General features: G+C 43.9%; 1 protein-coding gene across 3 annotated transcripts in view; it reads right to left on the bottom strand.

Moving 5' to 3' along the window:
* Positions 1 to 24037, bottom strand: part of TBC1D19 (TBC1 domain family member 19) — a 114840-nt gene that overhangs the window by 66726 nt on the left and 24077 nt on the right. For 2 of the 3 annotated variants that reach the window (XM_025208725.1, XM_025208724.1), the window contains exons 2-6: positions 21872 to 21944; positions 18573 to 18618; positions 16085 to 16160; positions 3131 to 3205; positions 1933 to 1996 (exon numbers count right to left, since the gene is read on the bottom strand). In XM_025208725.1, the coding sequence (XP_025064510.1) occupies positions 1933 to 1996; positions 3131 to 3205; positions 16085 to 16120 (175 nt within the window). In that variant the 5' untranslated portion in view covers positions 16121 to 16160; positions 18573 to 18618; positions 21872 to 21944. Of the gene's footprint in view, positions 1 to 1932; positions 2904 to 3130; positions 3206 to 16084; positions 16161 to 18572; positions 18619 to 21871; positions 21945 to 24037 lie in introns of those variants that run through there. The other variant, XM_025208726.1, reaches the window with a different exon arrangement.

The following is a 24037-nucleotide window of genomic DNA, read 5'->3' as shown; positions in this document are numbered from 1 at the left end:
GCAGCCCACCAAGCCATTATATCTGACACACGGGGCCCCTAAAAAATTTAGAAAATTAATATTTATCTGCCCCTGGCTGCCTGTCATGCGGCCCTCAATGTACATGACAATTGTCACAACCCAAAGTTGTGGTTTTTCTTGTTTGTGTGTGCTTCAGCATCGCTAAATCATGTTCCCGCCAAATTGCAGCTCTTTTGCACGGTGGAGTGTTCTGCTGCAACAGAGAACCCGCGTGCAGGAGCTTTTCCCGCCAGTTCTAGCTATTGGCTTCCTAGCCGTACAAAAGGCTTGGGTGGTTTCCGCCCAAATCGGAGAGAGAAAAAGAAAGCACATGGAGTTCGGGAAAGGAGCGTGAGGATCTCCAAGCGCTGCTGATCCATACAAACCCAGCTTTTTCCTTAAGAAGGCAACAGAGGTTTAATTTATCGAACCCACGGAGCTTCAACAACTCCGCGGGACTTATTTACCATCCCCTCGGAGCCTTAACGACTCCGAGGCAACTAACCTCTAGCCTCTCCCCGTCGCCGATCGCAACCCAGACGTATCCCTATCCTAAGGGCCCAACTGTCGAGCCCACGGAGTTTAACAGCTCCGGGGGACCTGGGAACCGAGTAACACTCACGGAGATACAGCTGCTCCGTGGGAACGAATTCTTGAACCCCGCGGAGCCTGAATCACTCTGGGGTCAAGGAACCGAGTGTATTAGAGTCCTCCACCGAGAACTCAAGCGGAGCTGAGCCTGGAAAGCTGACCAGCCTACACCGCGACCACCTTGGGTGTAAGTAAATAATCTTTTCAATCAACCACTATGCCTCCATGACTGATTCTAGCTAGAGCGTGTCATACCGCACCGCGGTCTTTTCCAACCCTGTGTACCCGGGCTACCAGCCACAGCCTGTGTACACACAAAGACGGGTCCCCGGCTCGCCCCGGCTCGCACATGGCGACCCAAATGGGATCGGGAGAGAGCTCGCACATGGCGACCCAGGCGAGATCGGAAGTCGGCCCGCACAACGATGACATATTTATTGGCAGTAATATTTTAAAAATTCACATCAATATAACAGAATTATTACCCGATGTCATGCATAGCAATCAGATTTCTAAATTATTTGATAAAAATGCTATCTTCTCATCAAACAATTATTAAAAGACAAACTGGTACAGTCATCAACACTGATATTTTATTTTAAGAGTTTGGATAACATTGTACTATACTTTTAACAGATTTAACATACCTTACTTTTAACGTACTTAAAGTACAGCACTGTAAAACAGATTCCCAGTGATTGTGAAGTAAAGATTCACCATCCCTTTACTTTCTGAGTAGCGCAGTAAGTTACTGTGCCAGGAAATTGCAGTTCAGATCATAAAAATGCTTTAAAGTCACTATTCATCTTATACAAAAAATGGAGAGCACATATATTTAGGATTTGTTGTTTGCTTCAAGTCCTGTTTGGTCCTAAAAGAATCACTTACTAGCAAACCATGAAATTGTCATTCTTATTTAGTAATTAGCTGTCCCTTTTTGCAGTTAAGAAAATACATTATGAGAAAAGAATTGTTTAACATACACACAAAAGTAATATAACTTGGAATAACTTTCAACTTGAAATTGAAACAACACTCAATAAGTGCCCAACTCCCATTATTAATTTAACTATCAGCATAAACCTCTCAAATACTAGTGTCAAACAAAAAATCATAGGCTGGAGATGTATATTCATATAAAAAAGCTCAATAATTCTTCAAATAAACCAATAATGCAGTGAACACATATTTGTGAATTACTGAAATTGAAGGTTAGAAAAAGACAAGTATTAATTTCCTTTAAAATAGACATTACTATAATCTCTGACTGTTAATTATGGAGCTAGATATGTAATTGTTTTGTTAACATGCAAAAATGCACATAAAGTTAATATAATGTACCTGGCTCATCAGTTCCCATTTCATTCCATTTATTAAGAAGTTCTTTTTGCTCACTTATGGGTCGCTGTAAGTCATAAGAACATAAAATGGCAATATGAATTAACCAAAAATCTGAAATATGCCAGGTCAAACTTGAATGAAAAACAAACATGCATTAGAGACCTTTTTATTTCTCAGTTTGTAAGTTCACACTGGCCTGAGGATTTATTCTCTCTACTACCACAACTACAACCAAGGCATAGATGAAATCCCCAACAATGGCCATGGAGTAATTCTATGTGCAGGCACTCTGCAGCTATGCAGTATCTTAGGGTTCTTTGGCTGTCAGTTCCTTGTGTTGAGGATTTACTGACCACTCCTTTGAACTTCTCCGCCCAAATACCAGAGTTCTGGCAGCATGTAGAAAGAATCTGAAGTGTTAGCTCAGTTTGCACATACAGAATAATGCAGAAATATACCTATTCCTCCCCACAACCTTCTCTATTGTCTTGTACAATGAACCACAGCAGTTCTGCTACTCATAAGGACTTCCAGGGGAGAAAGGAAGAGATTATTTTCCCCATAACACATATGCGCCTATTTTAGTGTATTTAGATATAAAATCTCTGTAAATGCATACAAAAAAACAAAACAATGAAACATAAATAACAAAGGGATACCATAAATAAATTTATATCTAGCCTTTTGCTCCTGGGTTGCCCAATTAACTCTGGCCCTCATCGGCCATGACAGGATGCCATGGTTATCTACCAGTTCTCAATGATCTATGCCAAATGAGTCACAATCTTTGTACATCATGAAAAACAAGATTTGGTTTACTAACCTTAATTTGTACTTTTTATCAATCTGTTGAAGACTTACCATTGATAGTCCCTGCTTTGTACAGCTAACTATAATGAATGCAGGTCAAATACCAAAGGAGAAAGATGAACCTAGAACTTTATGTTGGTGCTGGCACCTTCAGAGCATAGCTGAAATATATGGATGAAGACAAATCTCAACTCTACCTGTGTAATCTGCTTTCCCCTAGAAGATACTATGATCCATCTTGCAAATCCTGTTATCCATGGGACATAGTTAGATGTGCAAAGGTAAGCGTATGAAAAATAATCAGGAAACTACGTTTCCAAATATAACAAGATGAAACTTTTCACAAATAGTAAATTCACATTAAAAAAAGAAGTTCAAGACACAGTACCTTCCGTGCTAATGGGATACTGAGTTCTGTGCACATGCTATTCAGGCTCTTCAGAATTCGCTTCTCCCAGCTTCCCTGAAAGAGATGACCACTTAAATCAAACACAAAACAGCTCCTTCCCCCTAACCAATTTCTATTTTAAACATATAACAGCCTAATCAAACACTTTATTAAGGCACTTGTATAAATATGACTAAAATACTTTATATCTGCCAAAAAGTTCTGCAGGTTTGCACAATTATTTACATGGTTTGTGAACACAGTAGATCTTTCCATTATACAATGTGAAACTTCTCTAAACAGTAAAGTAACAACGTACCAAAAAATTAGGTTGTTTATCATAAGTCCTCCAAAAAGTACTTCACAGATACTTCTATGCAGCCTTTTTCCTACTGATACCTCATTACTTTTTTCAGAAATACTGCTCTCTCTCAGAGAAGTGAACTGTATAAATAAATGTCTCAATTCAGCCTTTGTGATACATACAGACTGCAAGAAAATCTCCCTTCTCTAACAATATTTCAGGAAACTCCAATTCTTAAAGACTAAGCAGCTCTAGGGATTTGGCAGTATTGGATCTAAAGTACTGCTCAGAAAAGTTTTTATATGAGCGATAAAAATAAAAGTAGACAGTACCCTCAATAAAGAAGAGAACAAGAAGAGCAATCAAATTTCTGTAACAAATATAAGAGACTTTCAATTTTTTATGATAAATTATTTCCCAACCGTGGATCTGGTCCAACTAAAGTTAATGAAGTTGTGCCAATATACATCATCTGGGACTCTAGCCTACAATCCTATGGAAACTTATTTTCTCTCATTTCTCTTTCCTGTTATATTTTTTATGTACTGTTAGCCATTTGGGGTCCATACAAACTTACCTGGGTCACCTCCCTGTCTGCCCAAACTAGGCTGGCCATACCCATCCAAGTCCTAATTGCCTCAGGTCACCTTCCTGCCAGCCCAAACTGGCCTGGACATATCCACACAAGCCCTGGACTGCCCCAGGTCTGAACCAGTCTGTCATCCTCCTCCCCCAACACAAAACACTGCAACCAGTTCAAGCAAAAGCAGAGCTTTGCTTAGACCTGGTCACATCAGTAATGGTACAGGGGAGTCTTTGGATATGGGTATGAGTCTTGGGGGGGTCTAGGTATCTTTGAGAGTTAGTCTTTAGGTTTGCAGTTCTGGGTCATGTGAAGGGAATACAGCTGCTTCTACTCCACTGCATCTCCCTGCAGCTCTGGAGCACAGCATGGGACTGGAGAAAAGGACTGGGCCCCTGACTTAGTCCCAAAGCAGTCAGGGGGAGGGGTTTGCCAGGTCCTCATCTGGAGCGGTGGAGTGCACCCTGAGCCATACACTGTCTCCATGGAGGAAGGGAAGGGGAGGGGGGAAAAGGAGACAGTTAAGCAATGCATGCTGGGAAGCCAGATGGTGACACAGCTGCTCCTATCAGTAGATTCAGTGTACAAGCATTTGTTTCCCCAGTAAAAACACTACAGTGGGCTGCTTCTACCTTACTGTAGATAGCAGATTTTTCTACTATGTGCGCTATTGTTGGTCCAGTAGAAGCTGTGTAAATGTTCCTACACCTCGGGTTTCTACCAAAGAAACTACGATTTTATCAATAGAATTGCAATGCTTGTAAGCACCCATAGTCTTGATAATTTTATGGGAGAAACTTCACCAATAGTTTTAATGTTCTCTACATTGTCTTGGAAGTCTATTCAAACCCCATCCAATGAATGAAAAGATTCCTACAGACTTCCTTAGGCTTTAGCTGAAGCCCCTTACTTCAATTTTGAATACAGTTCATATTTTTATTATTTGTATGCTCTAACCTCCACTGTGAGCTAGCTGTTGTCCATGATCTTAAAAACAAAGAAAAGCTTCTGATGAAAACTACTGCAATTTAAGCTGCTGAACAATGGATAAAGGGTGGGAGAACTGAATAACACTGATATAATCAACTTTGTTTTTGTTTTAAATCTACACTCCAGCTTGCATTCATTAGCTAGTTTCTTGTAGGCATATGCTGTTATATAATTGATTCCCTTATACAGTAACAAACTACTCCAAGCACTGGAAAAAACACATTCATAAAGAATAAGATACCTCTCTCATAAGTCAAGTCACAAATTCATAGACTCATAGCCATAAAGGTTAATTATAATCATCAAGTCTGACTTCCCATCTAGTGAAGGTCATAAACCTTCAGCAGTTTCTGTATCAAGCCTATAACTTCCATCTGAGCTATTGATCTCATTTAGAAAGACACCTAGTCTTGATTTTAAAACATCAAGTTTAGATAAACAACCACATGCCTTGGAAATGTTTTGTCCAATGGTTATGACCCTCAATGATAAAATGTGTACCTTATTTCCAGATTTGAATTTGACAAACTTCTTTCCAACTATCAGTTCTCTTTATGACTTTTTCTGCTAGATTACAAATCCACTCTTAGAAATCTCTTCACCACAGGGACTTACAGACTACAATCCGGTTACCTCTTCATCTTCACTTGAATAGACCAAACCAATAGAGGCCGTGGACAGGTGTTACATTTGTACTAGAAGAAAAGCCTTTCCCTACAGCCTTTCAAGAGATTTTTTGCAGAGAAGATCTCCTTCCACACAGGAAGTGTCACATGCCAGAAGCACAGAATGCGCTAAGTTTATTGTGGCAGACATTATGTTAGCCAACATTACTGACTGAACCAACTACCTCTGAAGCTAACACTGCTGAAGCTACAGCTTGAGCTCAGTTAGAAACCCTCAGTACAGACTAACACTAGTTTATATCCTACATAGATCAGGCACAAAGGCAACACATACAGGACTGACCAACAGGGCTTCCTACAACTGGAACAATGAAATGGGGGCCAAATCATGCAGTGCAAGGACTCTGATTTGAAACAAGTTCCTTAAGGTTTTGACTACTTCAGGTAATTTAAAAAAAGCTTAAAAACAAAGTCCTTTAAGGATAATAGTTTTATAAAACCCTAAAAAAGTAACCTTTCTGAATTATTAATAAAGCACATAACATTAAGTCATTTGTAACGATGGCCCAAAAATCAGAAGAGCGAACCTATAAAATACAGCTCTTGCATTTGTACATAAGAGCTTCTGTTTCCTTCTGTGCTACTGTAGAGGAGAATGAAAGTCATCCCCTAAAGCTGAGGAGGAATATGAAGAATACAGATGGCTCTGGACAATTTTAGGAGTAAAATCTCTAGTTTATAGTCTGCATTATACCATATTTACTTGAATAAAGCCAATCCATATACCATGGAGAGAAAATCCCCTTATCTTGGATTTGAGTACAAGCTGGCAGAGGGCCATGTGGCTGCACCCTCATCTGCCTGCCCCACCAGACCCTCTCCCTCCCCAGTCATTTACCCTCCAGCTCCAGCCTAGGGCACAGAGCATGTGGTGACTCCAGTCCAGTAACAGCTGTTGCAGTGACAGCAACTCAGGCCAAAGCCTGCAACTTTGCTGCAGGCACTGGCACTACCATTTTGGAGTCCTACCAGAGCCAGAGCTGGAGAGTAAGAGGTAGGAGCAGCAGCTGCAGGGAAAGGGGGAAAAATGGGAGAGGAGAGTTGACAAGTGGGTGCAGAGGCAGGAGGGAGGGGCAAACAAAAAGGCTGTTCTGGGACCAAGCCATGTGCACCCAGGGAGGCACACACACCCATATCTGCGTGCGGGGTGGGCTGGGGCCGGGCCGGTGCCGGGCTCTTCCCAGCAGGGACTGGGCCAGGCCCCAGCGATGGCACTGGGAGAGAGTTACAGGAGGGTTGCAACCCATCCAGAATTCGCTGTAGCCCTCCTACCGCCCTTCCAGTACTGCTGCCACTTGCCCCGAGCACAGCATGGCCCAGCCCCACCCTCTGGGAACAGCCCAGTGCAGCCCCAGCTCACCCTACATGCAGATCTGGGCGCGTGTGCCCTCATGCCCTCCCAGGTGTGCACATAGCAGCAGCACTGGGAAGGGGGGCCAAACTGAGGGAGAGCTTGCACATGGCAGCTGGCACTGCCACCGGCTATTGGCTGAGGGCAGCAGCCCAGCAGCCAATCAGGAGAGTGAGCTGGAGTGGAGGGCAGGGAAGTGCCATAATGTGCCGCGTGGGGCTGGCAGGACCCAGCGCGCGCCTCCCCCGGGTAAGAGGCGAATGTGCCAGGGGAAATGCCTCCTCGCCTCAGGGTGTGCTCCATCTCCGCCCGCCTGCGCATACCCCTGAAGACCTTTCTAAACACCCCTGGGGATATGTGTACCCCCAGTTGACAACCCCTGACCTAGTACATTGGGAACCTGGTCTGAATTCAGATTAATCAGCAAGGAGACAGGGTAATTAGTAAAAATCTAATCCACTTTTCCAATCAAATCTGGTGTTTAAGTATTGACTGATTTAAAATTGAGAGACATGAGAAGAAAGAAAAAAGTGTGAATTGAAAGACATGAGAATAACAAAGAAGGACCTATGCAGCTATAAACTAAAAGGAATAAGATGGCCCACAAGACAAACTGCAGTTAAACATTCCTTTCCTTTAGATGAAAAAGTGCCATTATTGAAAGCAAATTAAAAAATAATTCTAGGAAAGGCACAACAGTACAAAAAAAATATTTTAGAAAGCTGGGTGCTCTTAACCATGAACACAAGGTGCTCTTAGATAGCAAGGTGCTTTTAACCATGAACAATGTGTGTCCCGGGAGCTGGAGGGGGCACGGTGGCAGCAGGAGCACAGCAGCAGCGGTGTGGGCCCGGCAGTGGTAAGTGCTCCCACAGATGCCGCCAGCGCGGTTGGCGGTGGGGGGGGTGGAGGGGTGACGAATGCCAACCAGGGATCGGCAATCACCCACAGATGCCGCCAGCAGCATTGGCGGCGTCCAGCAGGGATTGTGGACCACCCGCAGATGCCACTGGCGGTGTCGGAGACAGGGTGGTGAGTGGCGACCGCCTTTTTGTAGGGGGTGCTCTGCCACGCTCAGGGGATGCACATACACCCATGTGCACCCCCTATGCATCACACCTGCTCTTAAAAGCTACCCAGGAAGGATCTCAAGCAGTAACAGGGACAGACTGAGACCAACACAGGACACCAGCACCTGCATCAAAGATTTCTGTAGGTGGGAAAAATTATTCCTTTAGGACTCAGATCCTGAAAAGGGCTGCTCAGGAGGCTAATTCGGTGAACATTAATTTCCCGACATAGAAAATGGTTCAGTGTGAAAGAAAATGTCCCCAAAAGAAGCTATTAAGCCACTTCAACAGAAATAGCAAAATTGGGCTTACAAGAACCAATTACTTCAGGAAGCCCTAGAACTTTTCACGAGCATGCCTGACTCCGTGACAATTAATGTATTTATCCAACTCCCCAGATGGCAGCAGAATTGCTTATATTATTTTTCACAGGAATAAAGCAATGAAATTGATAATTAATAGAAAAGAAAAAGCATTTTAAAAATTAATAAAGTACCTGAATCCACCAGAATGCTGATACTTGCGCACACCCCTCCCTCCCTGCCTGCCCCTGTGTACCTCTGAAGTCTGAGGCAAAGAATTAACTGATAAGGATTGTACAAATTCTTGGGCATCATTGAAAGATACAGATAAATACCCAACGTTAAGATTTGGAATGTTTTATTACAAAGGAGGCTCTGCCAGGCAGGTACCAAAAAGAATGGAGTAAATTAGGAAAAAAAAATCAGTTGTCACTGTTAAATAAATCTAGAAACAAACTTCACTGTTAACTCCGGAGTCACAAATTTAAGTTATAATTCTAGAGTCTAAGTAGATCAGAAGACTTGGTCAATTGCCAGAAGAGGAGTGTTCTTCACCTGATAAAAGCAAACGGAAATGTGCTATAGCTTAGGATACAGAAATTCATTTTAACTCATATTTCACAAGTATTACCTGCTGTCTTTCAGTGAACAGGCCAGATCATGGAACATATAGTGACTCAATGCCAGAGCCACAAATATGAAGGAGGTATCACAGCAATACACTCTGTTGCTCTTGATGCAACTGTCTGGCTCAACCATCAGCATCTAAAATTATAGTTGCTGTTCTGTATCTACACCTGCCATTCGAAAGCAGGTATGAATTCTGAATTTATGGTAATGAATACAACTTGCTCAGACAGGAGGTATTTTGCAGCTGAATAACGTGCTCAACAATATACCTCAAGTCACTGACAGGAAAAAGTCTTATTTACCAGATACAGACACACACACTGGGAAGCAACTATTATTCTCCAGCTGAGAAACAAACTGGTAAAAAGAGTCTCAGAAATTATTCACATCACACACTTCCCTTCCCTTAAGCCTGCTTTCCATTCCTGAGAAGCAGTTTTCCTTTTCCAATACACTATGGAAACTACAGCTTACTGCATAATAACCAGAGAATGAAACAGTGTTGGGGACAGAAAGTATTTGAACTATTAAATGTTTAGTATCAGAAAAAATTCTTAAATAATGCATTTAACTGAATCTTTCCTCAGGTTTTTTCAGTCTTTTCAAAACTGGTATTAATAGATGTTAGTGTTTTACACTAGTACTTCTTTCCTTGCAGATTGTACATAGAATCATAGAAGTAGGGTCGCAAGGGACTTTGTAGATCTTCAAGTCTGACCCCCTGCCTGGGCAGGAGGAAAACTGGGCTCAAATGACCCCAGCCAGGTAGGCATCAAGCCTCTCGTTAAAGACCCCCAGGGTAGGAGCCAGCACCACTTCCCTTGGAAGTTGGTTCCAGATCCTAGCTCCCCTAACTGTGAAGTAATTCTTGCAGATGTCTGATCTAAACCTACTCTCCAACAACTTGTGGCTGTTATTCCTTGTTATCCCGGGGGGCGCTAGGGGAAACAAGGTCTCCCCCCAAACCCTTCTGGTCCCCCCTTAGTGAGTTTATAGATGGTCACCAGGTCCCCCCTCAGCCTCCTCTTGTGAAGGCTGAACAGGTTCAGGTCCCGTAGCCTCTCATTGTAGGGTCTGCCCTGCTGTCCCCGGATCATAAGGGTGGCCCTCCTCTGGACCCTCTCAATGTTGTCCACATCCCTCTTGAAGTGCGGCGCCCAGAACTGGACACAGTACTGCAGCTGTGGCCTGGCCAGTGTCGCATAGAGGGGGAGGATCACCTCCTTGGCCCTACTTGAGATGCACCTGTGGACACACGATAAGGTCCAGTTAGCCCTGCCAACCATGACCTCGCATTGTCGGCCCATGTTCATCTTGGAGTCAATAACGACTCCAAGATCCCTTTCTGCCTCCGTGCTCTCAAGAAGGGAGTTTCCCATCTTATAAGTGTGCTGCTGGTTACTACTGCCCAAGTGCAGCACCCTGCACTTGTCAGTATTGAAACGGGCCCAAGGACTGAGCCCTGGGGGACTCCGCTGTCCACTTCCCCCAGGTCGAATATGATCTGTCCACTACCACCCTCTGAGTACGACCCTTCAGTCAATTTGCAATCCATCTGACTGTGTAGGCATCAATGCCACAGTCGCCTAGTTTTTTAATGAGGATGGGGTGGGTGGTCAACAGTGTCAAAGGCCTTGCTGAAGTCCAGAAAGACTACATCCACAACGACGCCTGCATCCAATGCTTTTGTGACCTGATCGTAAAAGGCAATTAGTTTGGTCTGACATGACCTGCCCCTAATGAAACCGTGCTGGTTGCCCTTGAGCATCATCCCCAATGCCGGCCCATCACAGATGTGCTCCTTGATGATCTTCTCAAAGAGTTTCCCCAAGATTGAGGTAAGACTGATGGGCCTATAGTTGCCCGGGTCCTCCCTCCTCCCTTTTTTAAAGATGGGGACCACATTGGCTATCTTCCAATCATCTGGCACCTGGCCTGTGCACCATGAGTGCTCGTAAAGCCATGCCAAGGGCCCTGCAATAACCCCTGCTAGCTCCCCTCAACACCCTGGGGTGGAGAGCATCTGGACCTGCTGATTTGAACACATCCAGCCCCTCCAGAAGTACTCTAACCCAGTCCTCCTCAACCTTAGGTCTGGAGGCATTCCCCTCGAGTCTGTCTTGAATCACGGTGGGGGAGTCCCGGTCCCTGCACAAGAAAACGGAGGTGAAGAATTTGTTAAAGAGGTCTGCTTTCTCCTCTGGCACAACCACCAGATTCATTTCGGCAGGGCTAACCAACAAAGCATGCTGGCTTTGAAATGAAGGCAGATTTATTATGTGCTCAAAAAACTCAAGCACATGCCAGATTGTAACTAAAATAAAAATTATTTCAAATAATATACCTGTACAGTAAAATTTAAATAAGATGTGTATTAGCAATAGTAAGATTTTTCCAGCTGGACAAAATTTAGTAACGGTATCAAAATATACATTTCCAACTTACATGTCATGGCACAGTAAGGCAGTCAAGGTAAAAAAATTAAAATTTAAATAACATTTTACTTGTCACATAAACAACTTAAAATGTTGCCTGTATCACCTTGGAAAACAAAAATAAACTAGAAAGCTTCAATTTTGTTCATGGGGATATGATTTTTAGGTCAACACAGCTCACAAAACAGACTAGGTGGATATATCTTTGCTTTTTAATATTTTTTCATTCTATTTCATTTCATCATTTCTAACATAAAAACTATTCTAACAAGGAAACAATTCTAGTTATAATATATTTTGTAAAACATGTTTCATTCCCACAGGAGAGAAAGTGTTCTTTCTTTTGTCTGGTAAACAAAACCTAAACTTGTACACTAACAGACCTGACTTTATTGGGGCTATCACTTAAATAGTGACAAATCATTTTTAGACTGATTAAGCATACCATCTGCTCAGAGCTTAGACCTTAAGGGCCCAATCATACAAAAAGAATGCCTTTGTTCAATTTATACAGGTAGAAATAGACCCAATAAATGCAGAGATATTTGCAGCATTAGGGATTAAAGCATGATCCTACAAAATAAGATCTTTTTCAAAATGATAACAACCATCAACTAATATTTAATCAAGGTGAGCTGAAGGCACTGAGCACTTTAGGAGGGACTAGATTAAAATTCCCTTTAAGTTAATAAAAAAAAAACCAAAAAAAACCCAACCCTGCAAAACAACTCCCATTACTATCTATGGGCTTTGAAAAAAGCCCCAGAAATGCTTACCACGCTGCTGGACAGCCTCAAAAGGATCACATCTCAGTAAGTAGATGGATATTCAACATAAGTCAGTGATATTATTTCACTGAATTATTACACTGATTTGTTTTTGCTTCAGTTTCACAGTTGCTTCCATTTCTTAGCACTACCCTAATGAAGTGGGCTGCAGTTTGCATTTTAATTGAATTTTAAGGAAATAAAAAGGGATTGATTCAGGAAATGTGCTCCAATCATAGACAAACAAATGAAAGAAGTCAACAATAGGGTTACCATACATCTGGGCTTTCCCGGACACATCCTCTTTTTTCTCTCCCTGTGCTGCATCCAGGCTGGTTTTTAAAATAAGAGCAAATGTCCAGGGTTTTTTTCCCCGTCTTCCTCTGCTCTCCCAGGCTGGCTGCTTGGGACTGGGAGCAGCGGGCAAGGCAATTGGCTGTCGGGGGTCACATGCTCCCTGTGTGGACCCAGGCAAGCCAGGGAGAGAGGGGGAGAACGAGCACGAGAGCGAGTGTGTACACAACACAGGAGCTACTTGGGCAGCAGGACTGGTGGGGGGCAGGGGGTGCGGATTCAGAGTGTGGGAGCACTGGAAGGGCTGGGGAGCAGGGGGCTGCAGGTCAGAAGTGAGGGGCAGAGACAGGGTACAATTATATCACTGCCCCCCTCACACTCATATGTTCCTCCCTCTGCCCCCTCCCTCCGCCCCCTCCCCCTCTTTTTGATGCTGGAAATATGGTAACCCTAAGCTTCTCATCAATGCTCACTGCAGTCAAGTAGCTATCACATTTTTTAAGCAGAGCTAAAAAGCATAAAATATTTAAATTTCTTATAGGGATGCATTTGGTAGCCGGTGTTGGTCTGAGACAAAAAGAAATGCAAAACTCTAGAACTCTTGGTTCAGAGATGATACATTATATTAGACCAACTAAGAAATCACACAAAATAATTCTTTTTCTGCAAGCTTTCGGGCTCTCACACCCTTCATCAGGCTCAGGGAAAATTAAAGATGGTAAAAAGTCCACATAGGTAGGAAATAAACTTCATTTTTGCACATAGGAAGCTGAAGATGGATCTCTGTCTCTCTGGGTCCACGAGAGTGTCTTTGTGAGTTGCTCTTTGCTGTGCAGATCAGGCGGTATTCCTTCCCTGGTGGTGTCAGATAGCAGAAAGGCAGGGAGGTGTAGACATCTTTCTTGTTGTTCACCAATGAACCAAGAGTTCTAGAGTTTTGCAAGACTTCTTATACACACTTTCAAAAGTATGAAAGCAGTACACATCAGTTTAAGTCTATATACATAGTATTCAACAGATATCAGAAAAACAATATTAATTTCACTATTAGTAAATGGGCTGACCAAACATTATTTTTCTTAAGTGCTGGTTTGGTGTTGTATGAGACAAAAGCATTAAGAATAGCTGCTCCATTGTACTATCAACCTAAAACAAAGGGCAGTAAAGTAAGATAAGCAAGCACCAGCACTGGAATAAGCAAGAATTTGACAAAAATAGATAGAACAAGTTCCTTAATAACTTCTGAAATAATGTTATAGTCAGGAATCTGGGTTTTCTGTTTTGTGAAGAAAAACCTGGATTTTCCCCTTTAAAGTGGGAAACTGCTGGTAAGGAGCAAGCCATGGGCAGGGGGCAGCAGGAAGGCATGGCCAAGCCACTGCGGGGCACTGCCCAGCTATGGAGCTGTGGCTTCCCTTTGCCTCCACCAACAGGGGCTGGGGCTGAGTCTGGGGCCCTCTCTTGTGCCCAGATCCTGATCCCATGGGAAGGGAGGAAGGGGAGGAGGTGCCAGGCCCCCCTAAGCAGTCAGGCAAGTCCTTCTAGTCACAGCACCAAAACTCCCAGCCATGCAGTGGATCTGCCTGACCCCACTGCAGCAGTTCAGGCAGGGTGACAGGCTCCCTGAGCTTCCCACCACTTTTCTGCCACTGCAGCCTGAACCTGGCAGGCTCCTCCCTGCTGCTGGGCCAGGCCTTCCCCAGCTCATCCTGGGAGAAAGGGATCTGGTTCTAGCAAGGCAACCTCCTCCCAGTATGCTGCGTCCATACCCCTCTCACACATGGCACTGGGGCCACTCCGGGCCTAGCTCAGCCCTAAGACAAGGCTCAGCATGTGGTTAGCTGAGCCTAAGGAAGCACCAGAGCAGCTGGAATGGGCAGCACTGGGTCTGAGGGGTTGCTGCCAGCCCCTCGTATGATGCGTGCAGCCCCAGGGCTTTCCTGGAGGGCAGTGGCACAGCAGGGATTGTGGGGGCAGCATTAGGGCTGCAACAGCGGCAGGCAGAAGGCTCTTCACCATGCCAGTCATGGCAACTTGGCTGGCATGGGGCTCCTGGTGGTGGCAGTACTGAGTCTTCCCATTCCACTGCTTCTGAGTTGGGTCCTGCCCACTGGGCTGCAGCCCCATGCCCCACTATCAGCACATATCTGGGGGTACACAGCCCCCCCCCCAAAATCCCCATGATGTGTTACCAATGGTATGACCTATGCCCACATATCCCCTGCCTCAGACATATCTCCACTTCCCCACACATTGGGGGCCTGGAGGCAGCTGGGGGCCTCCTCCAGCTGGGCTGGGTGGGACAAGGGGCTGTGGGTTGGGAGTGAGGGACACCAGCAGGGCCAGGGAGCTGCAGGCCAGAAGTGAGGGACATTGGCATGACTGGGGGGACGAACAGGGTCAGGAGTGAGGGGCACCGACAGGACTGGATGCTGTGGCTTGGAAGTAAAGGGCAATGTCAGGGGCAGGGGCAGTGGCACTGGCATAACAGGGCTGCTCAGCACCACAAAGCAGCAAAAGGGACAGATGCAGCTGGATGAGCAAGGGGGGCAGGGGGAGCTCTGATTTTCCATGATAAAAAAAACTGAAATCAAATGTCAAAACATATAGGTATTTAGAATTTATTTTAGTAATGACTGAGGCACTGGTAGGCTTTCAATTTGCTTTAAAATTGTAAATATATCAATAAAACATTGTGTTCAACTGATACCTATATAGTGGTCCTGCATTTTAACCGCAGAAAAATGTGGATTTTGGAGGGGTTTTAATCAGATAATTTTGGATTTTTTTTATCAGAAAAAACCAGGCCAAGGTCCTAATACACTCTAAGGCAAGGTCTATGACAAACCTGGTCATAATACACACTAAGGCAGGCCTGAGTCAAGTACACTAGTATTCTTAGCTCAACAGGAGAGTGATTTGGGAGGAGAGTAATGCCTTTGCTTATTCTTTAGAGTGGACTGTTTTTCCAATTGAATTTACTGGTGACAGCCCAATAAACAAATGAAGTCACATATTCTCTCTCCTTCTCCCAATAGTCAAGATTTATCTGTCTATGACCAATTCTCTCTCCCCTACATGCTTCCTTAGCTACTCCAATTCTAGACTTCTACTCACACCTGTCAAACTCCTTTTTTCATTTCTCAATACCAGATAATTTGTCCTTCTTTTCTAGACCCCACTATCTGTGACGGTCTCTATGCCTCTCTTCAAACCCCCACCTCATTAGCAATATATATTCCTAAACTTCTTCTCAGGATACAACAAATCTTACTCAGTGAGACATTCTATTTCCCATAAGTCTCTATTTTGCAACTTCTAATAGCCACTGTACTGTATCCCACCCTGGTTCAACAATACCCGCAAATGCTGCCATTATGAAATACCATACATATGTATTTTTATTAGACTGTAAGTAACTAAAATTTTAAGTTATTTTTTAAAGTGTATACAAATCTAAATAATGAAATTGTCCCAGAGAAATCTGCCTAATAAACTTAGGACACTCTTATGAAAAAACAGTCAAATTGATAACAACCAACCTGTGCCTTCCTCATATAAGCTAACGGTTCCTTCATTTGCTCAGGGGGAGCTGCTGGATGACAGGGAGAAGGGAACCTTGAAAGAAAAGTTTTAAATGTTCAAATTATTATTTGAATTCATTAAATGTCTCTTGCTCTTCAGGGAAGTCTAAACATTATTTTTCTCCTCATTTTTAATCATGTTTAGAAACAGTATAACAACATATACAGCAGTCATTTTAAACCCCTGATCAGACTTTAAACTTAAAAAAATGTTATCGATTAGCAAAAGCCCATAATTTATCTGCATACTCTTAATTCAGAAAAAAAAAACCACTTAACAGCATTATAGATCTCAGACATGGCTGAAATATGCCTACTTTTTGTTTTTCAGAGAGGACCATGAATAATAATGTTGTGTATAGTAATACAAACTTGAAGAACGGGAAAGCATCACATAAAAAACATATTCTTCTCATCCTCTGAAGTACTGCAGATGTATAATAAAAATGCAAAATAAATATTCAAAGCTTTAGCCAAGAATGTTAATATAAAATTGAAAGTTCAAAAGAAGTTGCAACATTTCAAGTATTTAAAACAAATCAAACAACTTTATCATTAAAATCACTTTAGAATTAATCTTTATAGCCATTTGGAATTTTTTTCCCTTTCAGGAAATAATATTTCTTCAATAAAGTCATTCATTAAATTAATAAGTTTACACTTCAAATCATTATTGAACATATATACAAGTAGCCAGTAAAGCTTCAGGGCATTTATCTAACTGATCTGGAATCTTCAGCTATGAAATGCATAACAGTAAAACACAAAAGCTGAAAGAAGAGCATTTGGTTGGAATAAAGAATACAAAATATAAGTTACAAATACCAAGGAACATACTGAAGAAATACGATAAACAATCAAATCCTGCAAATGCATTACTAAAGTAATAAAAAGTTAAAATGTAAAGGTATTAAAGAATTTGGGTTTGGATAGGGATGAACCTGCCATAGGCAGGAGGCTGGACTAGATGACCTCTGGAGGCCCCTTACAGCCCTACTTCTAGACAATTCTATGAAATGCTACCTAAAAGATGAGAAAAATAGCCCAAAAAATAACTCAATAAAACTGGGAAAAATTCAAGTGATAATACCAAATCAGCTGAACAGAATGCAAGGTATATTCAAATGAAATGCAAGCAAAAAACATTGAATAAGAAACTAGTGTTGTCCCCATAGAGAAATACCTACAAATGTACTATAACTTTTATCATGACTTCAATGGAGGAAAGAACATTGAAGTTCTAGGACACAAGTCATGTTTCTACTTCTGTGTCCCTTATCTGTATTACCATAGTGCCTTGACAGCTGAAACAAGACAGTGTTTCAAGATGCTACAGAATGACATTGGTTGGGAACCAATTCACAACTGCTGAGGGTAAGAGATGTCCACTGTCCACACATACCAGGTAGAACAGTCACCTTTTAGGTCTTGAAGTGCTGTGGCTCTGGCACCAGGGAGCAGGGATAAGGACCCAGTCCAGCATACCTTGGAGTGAGGGATGGTGGGGAGTGCTTGCACCCATGTTTGAAAGGGTGAGATGAAGTAGGTGAGTGAGTGAGGTGCATGAGGACACAGCTGGTGGTTAGAAAGACAGCTTTTAAAGAAGAAGCAGTAGAAAGGGAGCTCATTGATAAAAAGTGCCAACAAAAGGTAAAAAAAGGTGGCAGCAGAATTCCGGCTGTGGAACAATACAGCGTGGGATGCTTGGAGAAACAACCAGACCTACAACATGGTAAGCTTGGTGTCAACAGGTAGCACAAACTCTGTGAACCAGTTCAAAAGAGTACCTGGTTTTCCAGGTATTTTTTTTAATCATTCCAGGCAGCTTTAAACCAGTTAAACAGGCTTCTATGCATGGCCATTTCAGATTTAAACTGCACTGAAGCCAGTCTAAGTGTTATGTGTGTTCATACCCAAAGTGGCACTGAGGTGACTTCTAAACGACTAGGTCTCCAAGCATTACCTTATTTCACACAGTCACTGAACCTACTTTTGTAAAACACCATCTTAGGAAAGAAGAGAAGACCCCATTCTCCTTTTGCCCAGGACTTTATTAAATAGGGCATTTGCCTGGGAAATGGGAGACCTGGATTAAAAACACTTCCCACCCCCACCAGGATTTGAACCCATAATTCCACTTCCCAGAAAACTGCCTTAAGCCCCAGGCTATGAACCAATAAAACAGATTACAATGTTAATAAATAACTAATTTTTTAAAAGTTAATTTCATGAGATATTTTTAAATGTTTATTTGCTGTCCTTGGCTCTTTTTTTTTTTTAAATGAACTGAAAAAGAAACTGTGAATCAGAAACACATTAGACACTCCTCACATGACAGGCACATTAATGGATAACACCAACATACTACACAGATAAGAACACATGATTCAAAATGAAACTTTACACATAAAACCTTTATTATAAAAATAATGAATAGAAAACTCACACATTGAGTTCACTGTAAACAGCATTCTGAAGCTTCTTTTCCCATCCTGTTAAAATAATAATAATTATAAAATCATGTTAGTGTTCACTCCTGAAACAAAATTTTGACCTTGTTACGTAAAGCATGAATGAAGGGAGTGTTTTAAAAACCACTTAAGTTTGTCGTGCTTCTTTCAAATTAACATCTACTTAAGTTTTCTCCATCTTTTTCAAGCTATGCCAAAGTCATAAGTGAAAGAAAAACTACATTTGGAGACTGCTGAAAGAGTAAAGACCAAAGTTAAAGGTTGCGCCCACAAAAATCATATGCTCCCAAACAACACTACACACTCTTTTTATCTTAACCTTAAATATTACAAGATACTGCTGTATCTTGACTATACATCATTGGAACCAATGCTGACAGGCAGGTTGGATCTTTACATCTCCTGGGAGTCTTAATTACGCCACTGGGATTTGGTTTGCAGTGGCATAATTAAGATGGGGTGGAAAAGGTAACCGTCCTGGATGCCAACAGGGACAGGGGACAAAAACAAAAAACAGCTTTTGCTGTTACCCCTGTATACAGCAGCTGCCCAGGCACCGGACCACATTCTTACACTTTGTGGCTCTGATAACCTCTTTGCACTATCTAGCATGAATAACAGGACTGGGCAAGGGCTGGACAACTGTGTACAAATACGGTGCATCTAGATGAGATACTGCAATGTCATAGAGACATATCTAAGATAGCTTTGAAGACAGCTGAGGTAACAACAGCAATTTATTTAGTGCAGAATTCTGCCCAGGCTAACTAGTCATGCTGAGAAACAAATCATCTATTTTTTGAGGAAATGCAAGGGTCTCTCTTTCTCTCTCTTTATACACACACACATATACGCACATATGCACACCTATGTATGCAGTGAGGTGAGGGCAGCACAGCAGCCAGACTCTGGTTCCTCGCAGCACCCATGATGGTGGCAGCTCACTCTGCCTGGCTACTAAAGGTGCACCAATATATCAGTCTATATTGGATCAGCATCAATAAAATGAAAATTGACATTATCAGCAATCAGCTTCTTTTGGCTGATGTAGCCAATAATGTCACCAAAAAATGCCGCATACACATGCGCAGTCACAGCATGCACATGGCTAGGAATGCAGCCCAGCAGCTTGGAGAGCAGCATTTGGCTGGTAAGTCTGTGTGGGAAAGAAGGAGCATGGGTGGGGCAGATCGAGGCCCTCATGATGAGGGAGGGAGTGGGGCTGAGGCCAGAGCAGGCATTGCCCAGTCAGGGCAGGGCGGGGTGACTCCCCACTGCTGCGCAACCCCCCTGGAGAAGACATGGGGGCCACATGCCCCCCGATTTGTGCATGGGGCGAGGGCAGGCTGCCTGCTGTGGGATCGGAGCCAGAGGCTGCACTGGCCCCTTCCCAGTGGGAGGGCTAGGCTGGGGCTGTGCTCAGGGTGGGTGGGGACAGGATGGGCAGTAGCACTGGGAAGGATGGCTATGGGGGACTATGGAGAATTTTGGGGTGGCTGTAGCTTACCCCCATAGCCCCGCTCCCAGTGCCACTGCTGTCCACCCTGCCCTGAGAGCAGCCCTGGCTCAGCACCCCCACTGGGAAGAAGCTGGCTCAGTCCCTGGGTCTGAGCCTGCAGGGCAGCCTGCCCTCGCCCCACACACAAAACCGGGGGGGCCACATGCCCCCCATGCCTCCTCCAATGGTGCGCATAGCAGCAGGGAGCCACTCCCCCTTCTCATTCCCCCACATCCTGTGGATGACCTGCCCGTGGCTCCATCCCACACCCCATCTTGCCCCGGCTGGGCAGCTCCTCCCCTGCCCCAGCCTCATTACTTCCCTCGCTGTGGGGATGTCTATCTGCCGCCCTATGCTCCTTAACCCCCAACAAATTTACCAGCCAGACACTGCTCTCCGAGCTGCTGGGCTGCATATCGCCTATCAGCTCGGTATTGGCTGATATGGCTGGTTAATAATTGGCTATCGGTATCAGTCAAAAAAAAAAAAATCTTTGTCAGTGCACCCCTACTGCCTACCAGTGCCAGCATCTCTGCAACTGCAGGACCCAGCCCTGTTGCCCAGGCACCCTGGCTCATCCACCCCTCACTGCCCACCAGAGGCATTGGATGGAGTGGGTGAGAAGGGTCTCCATGGAGATCAGCCCGAGACCTTTGCAGGCAGGTCACCTTCAGCCAGCAGGATGGGATGGGGCCATGAGGGAGCAGGGCCCGGGAGCAGGACAGTGGGGTGGGGGCCAGGATCGCAAGATGATGACAACACAGGCCTAGGGCGCAGGACACAACCCCCACACAAACAGGGAGCAGCTTGCAGTTCTGCCCCAGTCCCGAGCTGTCACCCACCCCATGATTTTGGCCCCTGCCGGTCTGCTCCACTCCTAGGCACCACCCCTTGACCACCTGCAGCCCCTTCCCATCTGCCCAGCTGAGTGCACCCTGCCCACAGGAGTCCTGGGCTGGTCTCCACAGAAACCGCACATGCCTACCCACTCTGTCCAGTGCCCCCAGGAGCAGGCATGGGGCAGACAGGCCCGGGGCCTGATATGATCAACTACCCTTCCACCCCGCCAGGTCAGCACTCCCTTGCTCCCACATCAGCCCACAACATGTCACCAAATCTCCCTAAGTGGCCCTACAGCCCAAATATTTGCCCACCCATGCCTTAAATTGTTATATTATTTTCTTTGTGACAATCCTTAAACTGCCCTGAACTATAGCTACTAACTTCCTCTAATTATCAAATTGTATGGCCTTTAAAATGTCCTTAAACACTTCTTTCAACCATAATCTGCTGAGAAGCAGCACCATGCTAGCACAGCTAAATGCTTCTCCCTGGGTATCTCTCCATAGCACCGCATCGTGCCATCTAAATAGTAAGTGGAAGGTAATGTAACAGAAGTTACAGATCAACAATAATATGAGTAGTTAGGTGTGTGATGTATGCTCCTCCCTTCTCACATACACAAATTATTAGAAAAAGGCACTGCAATCTGTGATTTATACTGCATTTAATACTTAGGGGATGATGATTTAAGTTTACGTATGCATGACTTCACTCTTGGCCACCTTCTGATTGAATTAATGAAACAGCTGAACTTAAAATTTAAAAAAATGTCTTGTTTTGTTTTTGTGCATTTAATTAAAATAACTTAATAGAAAGAAGACCAGTCTAAGATTTTCAAGCACTGAATTGTCATATTCTGGAATTACAGAATATTGCATCTCTATTTATTTATGAAAGAATTCATTTTTCAATTAAAAAACAATTATTACAAACCTGATTCTTTCAGAAATTCCTTAATATCTTCTTTTAGTGATTCAAGTTTAATTTCTGGCTTGTGTAGACTAACCTAACAAAGTAGAACAAAAGTAAAGAGGGAAATAAGCAATTATAATTGTTAGTGCAAAACATGCTTAGTAGTACACACATAGAAACAGATCCACAAGAGGAGCCAATTGTAACTGTTTCAGGAATCCTTTCCATATATTTTATAGATTTAAGGCAAATAAAATCTCAGCCATATCTCTGAATTTAAATGGTAATAAGAGACCTTGTTTTACAGACATTTAACACATTAATTGTTAACTCGGTTACAATAAAAAGGAAAAAAGGAATAAGGAGACTCACAAGTACTGAAAATACGAGGGAGAAAAATAGATTTCACCTGGAAATGGAACAGCTTAATGTATAATATCTTCAATGGCAATTTCATGAAAGTATAACTTCCAAACAGAAAAAAAAGAAGTTAGAACAGGCCCTTGTCCAGGCTAAACAGATTGTTAGGAGCAAGTGCAGCCTTCTACCAGGGCTTGTCTGAGCTTATCAGTTTAACTCCAGGCACCATAAATTAAAACAGTACAACCCACCAGTCTCAAGGATGTGTAACAAGTACTAGGGCTGTGTGAAATGGGTGCGTTTTGATTCGGTTTCACATTTGGCTGTTTCGGAGGACAGTGATTAGTTTGCAGGGCCCCTGCGGGGAGCAGGAGAAGGAAGGCCACTGTCCTCTGCGCAGGCGAAAAGACCCCTGCATGGATCTCTAATCACTGTCACGCTGGGTCGCAGGTCAGAGAAGCACCACAGAGCAGGGAGCAAGCCTTCTGATCCCTGCCGTGTGACTCAGCTCCACAGGGAGCAGAGATATGGGGCTGCACGGGGCAGGCAGTGGCAAGAAGGAGACCCCGGTGTCAGGTTTGACCTAGAAACCACTACACATAGCCCAAGCAAAAGTCTCTGTTATGTAACTAATGCCCATCTGCAATGATAAGGAGGAGACAGTCTTAGATAAAGGAGGCTTGAAAACAAAAGCAGAATCAGTGGACTAGGGCAAAGAGCTGATTTAAATATTAAGATTCACACCCCTAGGTGGGGAGAAAGTATGCTAATGAAACATACATGTATGGAAATGAGATGCATAGCTAAAACACAGGTATAGAGACATGCTCAGTAAAGAACTCCTTGCGTCACTCCCTTATAACCAATTAGCAAACAAGAATGCTTATGAAGGTCCAATACTCCTGTATAAAAGATGCTTAGAATTAAGAATCTGTGTGCTTGTTACGTGAAATTATTCCGCTTGCACCTTGTATTGCTAGCAATAAATCTTTATACTTTCACCCCTGGTATCTTTATTGGCTTTTGCATACCGGGCACGATCCCAGACTTGAGCTGGGGCTCAACACCGACACAGATATCTGCTCCCTGTGGAGCCAGGTCACATGGCAAAGCAGTGCTGGTCCCTGCCACGTGACCTGGCTCTGCAGTGAGCACAGATCCAGGGCCGCACAGGGTGGGCAGTGGCAAGGAGACCCCAGTGAGGATTTCTGCTCCCTGCGGGGCCCAGCACCCGATTTGATTCCTCAGCCACCAGTTCAATTCCCCCAGCTCTTCCCAGGGAGGCACAGGCCGGGTTTCAGCAGGCTGCCACTGCAGGCTGGGGCCAGCAGCAGCACTGCAGTCCAGTCTTCCACAGATCCAGGGCCGCACAGGGTGGGCAGTGGCAAGGAGACCCCAGTGAGGATTTCTGCTCCCTGCGGGGCCCAGCACCCGATTTGATTCCTCAGCCACCAGTTCAATTCCCCCAGCTCTTCCCAGGGAGGCACAGGCCGGGTTTCAGCAGGCTGCCACTGCAGGCTGGGGCCAGCAGCAGCACTGCAGTCCAGTCTTCCTGGTGATGTAATCTTTTTTATGGTATATCTAGCTTTTGCAAATTATATCTAACTGAATACTTAAGGCAGCTTGCTGGTGCTGGGAGGGGTGTGGTATATGTATGTTAAGAAATGCTTGCCCACTGGGAAAGAAATGCCACGTAGGCAAGCCTAGACAAGTACGGACATGTTCTGTGGCTAAGGTAATACGCGCATGGGCTAAGAAAAGGCAGCCAATAGTAACAGTACAGCGTGTTAAGTGGGAGAAAGCTATATAAGGCTGAAGCAAGCCAAA

This window comes from Alligator sinensis, unplaced genomic scaffold (genome assembly GCF_000455745.1).
Source record: "Alligator sinensis unplaced genomic scaffold, ASM45574v1 scaffold183_1, whole genome shotgun sequence".
In the NCBI taxonomy this organism is placed as follows: Eukaryota; Metazoa; Chordata; order Crocodylia; family Alligatoridae; genus Alligator; species Alligator sinensis.
Note: the sequence above shows the minus strand (reverse complement) of the source record. Positions and strands in the feature narration are given on the sequence as shown.